Source organism: Passer montanus, unplaced genomic scaffold (assembly GCF_014805655.1).
Source record: "Passer montanus isolate IOZ18808 unplaced genomic scaffold, ASM1480565v1 scaffold168, whole genome shotgun sequence".
NCBI classification, from domain to species: domain Eukaryota; kingdom Metazoa; phylum Chordata; class Aves; order Passeriformes; family Passeridae; genus Passer; species Passer montanus.
Window position 1 is genome coordinate 356,703 of NW_024364048.1, and position 11,647 is coordinate 368,349.

At 54.4% G+C, this 11,647-nt stretch overlaps 1 protein-coding gene across 1 annotated transcript; it reads right to left on the reverse strand.

The window, feature by feature from the left end:
* Positions 1-5,305: 5,305 nt before the first annotated feature.
* On the reverse strand, positions 5,306-11,187 carry TEKT3 (tektin 3). The gene is made up of 7 exons (XM_039703757.1): positions 10,454-11,187; positions 9,859-9,942; positions 8,753-8,823; positions 8,408-8,551; positions 6,885-7,107; positions 6,228-6,382; positions 5,306-5,537 (listed from the first exon to the last, which is right to left on the reverse strand). Exons 1-7 carry the CDS (start codon positions 11,027-11,029, stop codon positions 5,306-5,308), a joined length of 1,485 nt encoding a protein of 494 aa, XP_039559691.1. The 5' UTR covers positions 11,030-11,187.
* Positions 11,188-11,647: the final 460 nt, after the last annotated feature.

Here is an 11,647-nt window from a genome sequence, read left to right on the forward strand (position 1 = left end):
GCTCTCCTGAGCATTCACAGCAATCCCCAGCGCTCCCCTCTGCCCGCAGCAGCTCCAGGCTCGTCCCGCATTGCTGCACAAGGAGGGAACTCGGCATCCAGCCACCGGCGCTGCAAATCCTGGGAGAGGGAGCTGGGGAAGCGTGCTTGGCTCCTCTCTCCTGGCAGGCAGAGGCGTGTTCCCGCAGCACAGGCTGCTCGCTCAGGAAGGGGTCCCGGCACAGGCAGCGGCCCCCGAGTGGGAGCGGAGCACCCGGCCGGGTCAGGGGGGCAGCGGCTGAAAGGAGATTCCAAAGGATGCAATTTCCCTTCCCCTCCGAATAATGCCGCCAGTTCCTCTGCCGCCGCCGTCCCCGTGCAGCCGTGACGCGGTCGGTGCCATCCGGAGGGCTGGGACATCGGAACATTCCTGGCTAACGAGGCTGAGGGGGGCTGTCCCGGGCTGGGTGCCCGAAGGAGCCCCCGCGCTCGGGGCTGAGAGGGAGGTCCTGGAAAGGTCCTGGAAAGGTCCTGGAAAGGTCTTGTCGCCAGGGCTGCCATCCAGGCGCTGGCAGAGACCATCCCCTGACCTGGGATTGCGGGTCTGAGGTCTCGGCTGCTGTTTCGGGACAGAACATCCAAGCTGCTCCCTGGAGGAGCGGGATCACGGCGGGGGAGGCACGGGGCGGCCGGGGGTCACAGACAGCTGCCGAGCCCTCCGTGAGCGTGGGACAGCAAACCCGCCCCAGCTCCGCGTCTGGAAAAGGTGCCAAAAGCTTCTTAGGCGTAGGGAGAAATATCTGAAAGTCAAACCAGGGAAAAGAGCAGTCTGTGGGTAACAAAGCCAGTTTTGGCTGAGAGCCGTGGGTTGGGAACGGTGGAGAAAGCCCAGAGAGAAAAGCACATCACTAAAAATCACTCCCCTGCTCCTTGGACACTTCTTTTGGGAAGGTGCACTGCTCAAACCTGGCCAAAACTGTTCTAGCCAGGCAGGGATGGACTGAAAGAGATCTAATGCTCATTTAGCTGTGCCATCGACCGACCCAGCACTTCAGGGCTCTGCTCATCCCCTTCCTCGGGCCAGGTGAACGAAACCCCTCAAGACAAACCCTTTCCAGCTACACAAAAGGCAGCATTTCCTCTGCATGTCTTTGTGAGGATGACCTCGTTTAACCCCACATTTTGCTCTCTCATCACAATTTTAGGGACTCGCTTCCTGTTCCCTACCCTGGTGATTAAGACCCTTCCCGAGGAGGGTTTGAAATGCAAAGGGCAGGGACTGAAATCTGCGCTGCCATCAGCAAACCCCTCCTGCCTTCCTTCACTGGGGGCTGGGGAGGGAACGAGGCGGGGAAAATCCTGTTTTCAAACGCCTGTGCCACCAGGAAAAGGAGGAGAGCAAGATATGGTTTGACTGCACTTTGTGCAAGATCTACAGTGCTCCCTCAAAGAACACGCATACAGATCTGTGTGTGTGTGTATATATATATATACACACATATGTATATGTAAATATATACATTTACACCGGTGGAATGGGTATTGGAAAAAAATATTTCAACCAGGAAAAAACATAAAGGGAGACTTTATGTGCATCAAACTTCAATAACAAAGGGTCTAAATGTATATTGGAGGCATTGAGTTGTTTTTCCTGATTTGTTTTCTACCAGCTCAAGAAGAATTTATAAAATACTTTAGTGCTGTCTGCATTCATGCCCCCAAACCAAATTCATTCAGCTTTTTGCTTTCCACTCCACGCCAGTGTCAGCACTGCTGAAATCACAGGAGAAAATCCCACTGCCTTCAAGGAAACCAACATTTACCCACTGACCCCAAAACCTTCCAAAAATCAACTTTTGCTCCCCAGCTGGGACTGGGAACATCCTCAGATTCTTTCTGAGCTGCTGCTTCGTGCTCCTGTCCTGCCAGCACAGAGCAGGCCCTACGGAGGGCACAGCTCTAAACCAGCTTTGAGTTTCTTTTGCCCAGAGTGCTGAGTTTTGCACCTTTGGCTGCTGCAGTGCCAGGCTGGCCCCGTTTTCTGTCCCCTGCAGGGTCCCCAGAGTGTCCCTGCTGCCCCCAGGATCCCTGCTCAGGGACACGGCGGAAACTGCTCGAGCTCTGAGAGAGCTTGAACATGTGAAACAAATCCGTTGGGGGATATTAAACCCAAGGACAGCCCCGGCAGCTCAGGAAGTCCTTGGGATGCTGAGTGCTGGAAGCTGGGAAAGTGGGCTGGGAGAATCTCACAGAGTTCCCTTCTGCTGCTTTTATCTCAGCATCTCCTGTTGGCTCTGGCAGGGGCTGCACCAGAGGCTGCGCTTTGGTCTGAGCCAGCACGAGCATTTCTGTGATCCTACACTGCCCAAATGTTCCTTTAGCATTTTGCCAAAGCTTTCTCCCTTTTTTTCCATAATAGCAATGAGTTTAGGGCTGGTTTTTTTCTGACTGCTGATGCTGTTTGGGGAATTCTCTCTCCCCTGAGCACAATAATCTGCACTAGTTATGCAATACATTGTTAACATGGGTTTTGGCAAGCTTTGATTTCACTCAAATTCATATCAGACCCTTCCAGGACATTCAATTGTTTTGTTTTCTTAAACAACAAAACCTTTCTGAGAAGTTTCTTGCTAGCCCTGCCTGGAGTGTTCACCTGGATCCTGCACTGACACAAAGCAACAGTGTCCTGGGTTTATTCATTTATTGTCTCTCCTGCAGTCAGTAAACAATTAATTTACAGACCCAGCTCTGCAGCAGTGATGCAAACGGAATGATGCAGAAGGGTGGGAATATGGCTGTAAGATGCAAAGGAATTTCCACAGAGTAACTTTCTCAGCGACTTGGCTGATAGAGGCAGCAATAAACCCGCAATAAATAGCAATAAAAGCAGACACGTCGTTCTCGTGGAGAAAGGAGCCATCCCCTCAGTACAGAAAGGCGGATGATGGGCCTGGGCTGTGATTTAGAAATGATCTCTGAAAGGAAATCATTTAATGGCACGGCAGCAAAGGCATCTCAGCCATCAGCAGGAGGAGGCAGGGCTGTTGTTTCATCTCCCAGCACATCAAAGGCTGCTCAAATCCCAAAGCCAGCCCTGCAGGGATTAAATGGAGCAGCTTCACTCAGCAGCAGCTCTGTCATGGAAAGCAAATCCCTCCCTGAGCAGGAGAGCCTCGTGTTCACTGGAACTGCACCCAAAGCCCGTCCCTGGAGCCCCATCTGACAGGGGATTGTGCAGGGGGAAGAAGAAGACTCACACTGGAGCACACGTAGGACGCCCTGATCAAAGTGTCTGGGGCTTGGGGGACATCCGCTGCCAGAAGGAGGAACATCAGTACTGTCAACTTATGGAAAACTGGCGTGGAGAGAACGAAACCCCAGAGGGACCTGGGAATTCTCTAACGTCTGGGAAATTGCTGCAGGAAAGTGGAAAGTATTTGTGAAAGAAATTAGAGGAGCTGAAGCTGAAATTCCTCTGGTCATGGCTCAAACAGAGGAAAGAAACTCCTTGGCAGTGCTGCGGAAAGGAGCATGGAGAGGCCAGGACAGCAAGGGAAAATGGATCTGGGTAATTGCAGCACCACATAAATGCTGGCAGCTGGGAGAAAGCCCTACAGGAGCTGGGCCAGTGGGAAAGATCTGTGTTTGGGGAGCTCTGAAAGCAAAATTGGAGAAAAGTGGAGACTGATCCTGGTGTGCCCTCACTGTAAAACAGAGCCCAGATGTTTCTGATGTGACTCAAACCAAAGGTGGAGGTGAAGCGAAGGCAAAGCTGTCACTGGTGCCAGGACTTGGCTCCGGGTCCTCCAAGGCTGGAGCCTTTCAGGAAAGGGCTGTGGGTGCCCCTGCCGCCCCACACCCAGCTGGGGACAGACTCCTGGGGCCCAAAAGCCTGGCAGCTCTGCCTGAGAACATCTGGAGTGGGTCTGCAGACAGCGGAGCAGCCGAGATCACCAGGGGCTGGGGACAGGAGCACAGGCAGAGAACAGCAGGGAGCAGCCCCAGGCCAGTGAGGGTGCTGACAAAAACTGAGCTCAGCTGCCCCTGGCTCCCCTGGGAGAAAGGGAAGCGCTGAAAGGGAAGGTGAGATCAGCTGGGCAGTTTCTCCTGCTCATGGTTCTCTTTCCTTTGGAAGGGGTGGCTGCTGCCTCCGATGGACTCCAGCCCCAGGACAAGCACAAAGTAGAGGAAATCTATTTTTAGTCTCGACAAAAGTGCTAGTAAAGAAAAAAAAGGTTAGAAAGACAATTGCTTCCTGTTTAGGGCTGGTGCTGGGAGGGAGATCCTGCCAGGATGCCGAGGCCAGGGGGCAGAGGGTCTGGGGGTGAGGAGGAGCCATCGGGGGGGCAGGCAAGGAAAGCACCCCCAGCTCCTGTGAGCTGGGCTGGTGGTCCCTGCCCTGGATCCCTGAGGGAGGGGCTCTAGCTGCTGCCCCTTTGGGATTCCCACGGGCTTTAGGCTGAGCTTAACAGCTGAGCTTAAAAGACTCAAGAGTTGTGATAGCCTAAGGAGAGAAACTGCAATGTGACTTTCACACTCAGCCTCAGATTGATTGAAGACTTATCCCTCTGAAGATTCCAGTACTTGGTAAAATCAGGGTTTACAGCAGGAGAGAAGGCTCTGCGCAGCCAGAGGGGCTTAAACACCAATTAATCTCTTTATCTTCAAAGTGCTTTGGTGCTCCCACCAATGAACTACACGTGAGAGGTTAAATAGGAACCCAAAATTAAACCCACAGCATTTTCTTCAATGAACTTTCTCCAAGTCGAATCTACTTCCTCTTTTTAAGGCCCCAGCATTGACATTTTTCACGGCATTTAACATTTTTCAAAAGCAAGACAATTATCATTAGAAATCAGCTTAAAATGCACATTTTTCTATTTTAGGAACAGCACAAACTGCAACTCTTTCCGGGACAGTTTGTGTTTCTTCTGCTGCACCATTAAAAATCCATCCTGGATGTCAGCAGCTCATTATTCTGACAAGTGGCTTTACTTCCCCTTGTGCCTTTTCCACATCACACACACTCAAAAGGAGGAAGACGCGACAGTTTTTCTCCTGAAAACACAGACTGGAAGGGTAGGGATGGATCCCGTGGGTGGATTCGGTGACATACAGGATATTTTCAGCTCCTTCCTGGCACACAGTGAAAGAGAAAACACAAAGGAAAAGAACCATCCTGGTAACCCAGCAAACAAAGCACGCGTTTAATTTCCACCCGGAGTTTACACCAGGAAATGGAATCCTAACGGAGTTGTGCGATTGCAACAGTGTATTTGCAGAGAAGCTGAGGGGAAGGGGACGTGGGGTGCCGGGGCGCCGGGCGCTCAGGTGAGCCCGGCGGAGACGTAGCCCAGGATCTGCACGGTGCTGGGGTAGCTCTTGCGCATGCCCATGCAGCGCTCCTGGTCGATGAAGAGCGAGTTGTTCTTGACCACCAGGTCGTGCTCCAGGACCCCCTTGGAGCGCACCAGCATCTGCAGCATGTCCTCGGAGGCGCGCAGGCACTGGTGCAGGTTCCGCAGCGTCTCGTTGATCTCGTTCACCTCTTGGACAAGGCTGGGAAACAGCAGAACCCCGTCAGAGCCCCCTGGGGGTGGTGCCCACCCAGATGGGCCCTCTGGGTTCCCCCATCAGCACACTCAGTCTGACTCCCACCCATGCCCTGGGGTGGAGAGCCAAGGGCAGAGCTCCTCCCGACCTCCACGGGGAGGAGTGGAGGAGTTTGTTCCAAAGCTCTGGATATGCCCAGCCACGTCTGCCAGAGCAGCTCGTGCCACCACAACAGGGACGAGCAGCTCTGGTTTCCCATTTCTCTTTGGGTTTGTGGCTTTGTTGGTTCACCCTCCTGGATTTCCCCGTGCAGGGTCCTGCACAGGAGACACACACTGGGAGAGGCTAAAAGGACACTGGGAGAGGCTGAAAGGGAACGTGGAACAAGTGGAGGATGGAAAAAGCACAGCGAGTGAGATGCTGAACCAATTCCGGGGCTGGGTTTAAACAGTTTTGAAAAGGGAACTGCGCTCAGAGGGCTCCCAGGAGCAGCTCTGAGCTCTGGGTGCCTCCCAGGGCTGCTGCTGGGCACTCCCTGGGGCACAGTCCCAAAGCCCTAGAAAGGATTTCCAGGAACACCTGCTCAGTGCTTTAGGTCCGACCAGGGCACTTATGGAAGGACTATTTAGGGAAAACAGCCATTTTGTCGTGCAGAGATGCTCCTAGTGCCCCCAGGCCCTGGCAGCCCGGCCTCACCGGAGCTGGGCGGCGTCCCGGCACAGCTCCACGTTGGGTCTCCTCGTGCGCTCGTCCAGCCGGGTCTGAGCCACCTTCAGCTGAACCTCTTTGTCCCTTATGGTCTTCTGGATGACTTGGATCTTGGTCTCGAGCTGGAAGATTTCCTGCCGTGTCTGGGGTGAAATGAACACAGGGATCAATGAAAAAAATAACTTCTCAAGTGATCACATCATCCCCTTCTCTCCTGCTTGCTCAGGAACAAACCCAAACTCAGTGAACGGCCCCTGGGCTCAGGCTGCTGTTGCTCTGCCACACCAAGGCCCAGATCCAGCAGAGTTTTCAGGGAAAATCTCTTTGCTCTTGCTGCCACATCAGAGGAGAGTTAGGAGCAGAGGAGGTTTAGGAGCAGTTATGGATCTCTTGAATTACCAGCTTCCCAAAATTGCTCCTTGCAAGAATGGATCATCCATCAGCTAATACAGGGAAAGGTTTTAATGTGTCCTCATTTAAGGGCATGCCATCATCCCCTAGTGCTGCAAACTTCACCGGTCTGAGCCCTTCCCAGAGAGCTTCCCACGAGTCCCAGAGCCAGGTCCCATCACCGCTCTGCCCCTCCCGTGCCTGGCAGGGAGCCCACGGCCAGCCGGCCGTCCCCGGGGCGGGCGGGGCCGGTACCTTGGCCAGGTGTGTCTGGATCTTGCTCTTGGCGTTGGCGATCTCGGTGATGCGGCTGGTGAAGGCGTCGTTGACCTTGCTGAACTGGCGCCACATCTCGTCGGCCGTGCCCATCAGGAGGCTCTCGGTGCTGGCGCGCAGCTTGGCCGAGGTCGCGCGCGCGCTCTGCGAGCGGAAGATGTTGTTGTCCGTGAACCTGGCCCACGTCTCCGGCACCGAGACCCTGCGGGGGAGAGCACAGCCCGTGGCAAAGCCGCGCTGCTGAGCCGCCGGCAGACTGCTGCAGGGAAAGCTGTGCTGGGAATCAAACTGCAGGGCAGGGGAGCACCGGGACCCCGCCTGTTCCATGATATCGGTCAAATGAGGCTGGACCCCATTGTTTGATGATATTTATCAAATGAGGATGGACCCCACTTGTCTGTTGATATTTATCAAATGAGGCTTGACCCCATTGTTTGATGATTTATCAAATGAGGATGGACCCCACTTTTTTGATGATTTATCAAATGAGGGCGTGTCACAAAAACAACCTGTGAAAGTTCAGACAAAGAGATTCTCCCATAAAAAAGAGATTCCAACCAGAGCTCCTATTTACACCTTCCCTGGAGGCATTAAGTGCCAAGGAGCTCCCAGCCTCACAAGGACACACAGATCAGAGTTCAGTCAATCCCTGTTGCTCACAGCCCATCTCAGTCTCCCACTAAACCGAACGAGCTTTAGATCCCACTCCATTCCCTGTCTGTGCATTTGGGATGAAGTTCCTGCCTGTGCAATAGTCCAGAACAAGGTCAACAAAAGACTTAAATACCACATAAGCTCCATTTAAAACCTGCTGATTCTAGGCACATTTTACCCCCCTCTGAATTTCAGCCTCGATCCTTTGCAATCCATTTGCCTGTCTAAATATGTCTGAGCTCTACTGTGAATAATTATTCAAACTACTAGAAAAGTTGTCCCAATCTGTGCCTCTCCATAAACTTCAGGGTTTGTGTGAGCAGATTTATTCTCTCAGCCCTTTGCCAGTAGGGCATCTCTCTGAGAGTGCTGGGTTAGGTCACTGTTCATTAATTGCAAAGCCAAAGCTGAATTCCTGGCACCCAAAAGCAGCAGAACCCTGTCCCAGGACCATGCTCTCATGTCTTGATTTTCTGAGTCATTTCAGCTCCCTGCCAGGCCCTCTCCATCCAGAGGTGATCCCCCAAATTTCCCATCAGTGAGGAGCACTCAGGCAAGCACTGAGACATCTCTGAAAATATGCACGAACTTAATGGGCTGTGCAGAGGTGCTGGGCTGAATTCGTTTGCAGGCTGAGCTCTGAGCCCTGATCTAATGTTTAATTCGGTCGGGCTTGCTTTGCCCGCCGGGTGTTCAGCATCCAGCTGAGAGCAGAGGGTTCTTCTCCCCCGGGAGAGCCCAGAGGGAAGCCATCCCTCGGGGTGGTGTCTCCAGGGATGGATGTGCCTCCAGAGAGGGCTGGGCAGTCCCAGCTCCCTGCTCTGTGCCTGCCAGGCCCCCGTGCTCACGTGGCATCGATCCTCTCCACGCCCTTGAAGAAGTGGATGCCTCTGGAGGTGTTCTTCAGCTGGTAGCACTTGTTGTCGATGTGGTGGCCCAGCTGCTTGTCAGCCAGGTCCTTCTCCAGCTCCTGCCGGGCCTCCTTGTTGCACCTGGAGCACACGAGCAGCAGCCGCGGTCGGGATGGAGCCGTGGGGTGGTTCTGTGCCCATCCCGCTCCCCTCAGCCCCTCTGTGCTCCCGGAGCATCCCTGCCTCCTCCCGCAGGCCCTGCAGGCTCTGAACCCGCAGGGATGTGCTGCGGCACAGCTGCAGCTGCACACAGCCCTGCAGCAAGCCCCGAGCCCTCCTTACATGATCTGGGCATTCACCGTGTCCAGGCACTGCTGTATCCTCTCCCGGCAGGACCTGATGATCTTGATTTCCTGGGCAAAGGCAGAACAGCCCCGTCAACATCGGTGCTCAGACATCCTGGGCACTCCTGCCCTGGGGCACACACCAGGAATTCCCCTTCCCCCAGAGCAAGCACAGAGGGCAGGAGATGACCCCAGCCCCAGGGCACCCACTGTGCCAGCCCCAGCCCCAGGGCTGATCCAAACCCAGGGATTTTCAATCCCTCCTGTCTGCAGCAGCCAGCTGAAAGCACAGCCTAAATGCATCCCAAACATTAAAAACCCAAATAGCATTATGGAGATACCAGCTCTGATAATTTTCCTAAACCCTCATGACCTTTAAACTAATATTTTAATTTTTCAGGGCCTGACTCATAACAAAAGATCTTCTGAGAGAGCAGTGGCTTCACAGGCCCAGGGGCTGCAATTTCCTTCCCAGTTTTGTGAGGCTTTTGTAGTGATTATATTTTGCTGTACCCTGCATTAGGATCCCATTTACTGTGCCATATTTGCTTTTAATTCATGATTGAAAGCAGCTTAGATAAAGGCAGGCAGGAGTGCAGGTTTTTATGATTTCTATCAAATCCATTGCCTGAGCACACTGTGACAGTCCTGCTGCAGCCACTCTGCCCTGAGCAAAGCAGAGCTGGGCAAGTGTAATTAACATCTTTTATTAGCCCAACTAATACAGCTGGGGAAAGCAGACGAGCTGTCGGGCACACCCTGCCCTCTCCACATGTGTGTAAAATACAGAACGTGCGACAGGTACAGAGACAGATCACACAGATAAAGAGAGATCTGTGCAGGCAGGGCTTGGACAGGCAGGACCATCTCACAGAGAGGGGGTCAGAGGACCCTGATATGCCACCCAAACCTGGCTCCTTTCCAGCTCTTCCTTCCTCTCCCATGGACACGCTGCTGGGTGGGAGCACCAGCCCCAGCACCTCGGGGGGGTTGAGGAACTGGGCACAGCAGTGCTGAAGAGCCAGTGAGGGAACAGGGCTGCCAGCCTTGTTTAGGGGAGTTTGGGTAGAACTGGCTTTGTCACAGGATGGGTTGCAAACTCACTGTGACCAGCTGTTTCTCCACGTCGTCATTGACCAGGTCGATGCCCATCCTCTTCTCCCGATTGAGCAAACACTTGTGAGCGACCTGGTGGGGACATGTGGTGGCATCAGCGCTGGCTGCAGGGACAGGGCTCCCTGCAGGGACTGTGCCCGTGTCAGGGAATGCAGGGAAAGAAAACGCAGGTGGGCACAGGGTGGCAGCCTGGAGGAAGCTGCCCGAGGCAGCAGGGTTAGGTGACAACAGCAGCCGAGTGCCACATCAGCACGGAACCCAAGGGACAGAGCCCTCGTGTCCCCAAGGAGTGCAGGGACCCGTGTCAGGCCCGGTGTGGACCTCCGCAGAGCCTCGTAGTAAGACATGGGCTTTGGTGTGCCAAGCCAGGATTTTGGATACAGAAATATCTGGTTAAACAAACACTGCAGTGATGTGCTCAGCGTGTGCTGGGGGAGGATGCAGCAGATGCAGGGGATTTGTTTATCACTGACTCAACTAATGGGCTCTTCTTGAAACCTTTCCAACGTTACAGGGCTGGGATGGACTTTATGAGAGGTTTGAGTGGCTGCAGATGTTTGGGCGGGGGTTGCAGGGTCCCTACCTGGAAGGGGCCCTCGGTGTCGGCCAGGGCTCTCTCCAGCCGTTTCTGCATGTCCATCAGGGAGTTGGTCTCCCTGATCATGGCGTCCAGCTCGATGCAGAGCTCGGACTTCCAGTACTCTATGTCATTGATGCGCTCTCCCAGGTTCTTGGTGCTCTCCCCTTGGGTCCTCTTGGCCTGCTGGTACACGTCCTTGATGGTGCGGGTCAGGTCGGCGCGCAGGCGCTCCGCGTTGTGCCGCGTCGTCTCCGACTCCTTGTAGTTGGTCAGGTTGGACCTGTGCCAGTCATCCAGCGTGTGCCGGGTGAAGACCCCGTTGGGTCTCTCGGAAATAAAAGGAACTATCTTGGTGGGGGGAAGCCCTGGGAAGCTCTCGGTGAGGGGAGACAAGGTGGGGTTGAGGGCAGCTGCTTTGTAGTAGGAGTTGGGCATCCACGGCACGCTGAAGCTCTCGGAGTGATAGGGAATGCGGTTCTTGTAGCCAGCAGCCACGGTGTGTGCCGCCGGCAGGACCCTGGGAGGCGGTGGCCGTGGCTGGTTAAACTTGGCTTTCAGGGGATAGCCGTAGAGTTCCATCCTGGAATGCTGCTGGTGCGGCTCCTGCACAAAGGGGGCACAGGAAATCCTCGCTCAGAAAGTTCCTGTCCTTGTGGTACCTCTGGCAGCAGCACCCGACCTGTGATGGGACCAGCCCTGCCCAGGGCACCCCCACAGCCCCTAAATCTCCTGAATGCAAATCCCCTCTGACAGCACCCCAGGCATTTGGACAGGGAGGGATTTGAGACCAGCTTTGCTGTTGGTATCTTGTGTCAGTCTCGAAAGGAGGAGAGCAACAAATCCTGGCTGCTGAGGAGGATGACAGATTTATACCTTTGTTTTCTTTAATCTCTTATTTCCCATTATTCCCTCATTTCCCCTGTCAATCTAATGACCTCCCCTGTGAGGGTGGGCAGGCCCTGGCACAGCTGGGGCTGCCCCTGGATCCCTGGCAGTGCCCAAAGCCAGGCTGGACACTGGGGCTGGAGCACCTGGGACAGAGGGAGGTGTCCCTGGGACAGTGGGAGGCGTCCCTGCCATGGCAGGGGTGGCTCCTTCCAACCCAGGCCAGCAAGTGTCATCCCAGGATCCAGCCTGGCCAAAGGCTTTGGGATGAGCAGTGGGACACTCACACCCCCGAATTCAGCACAAAAGCTT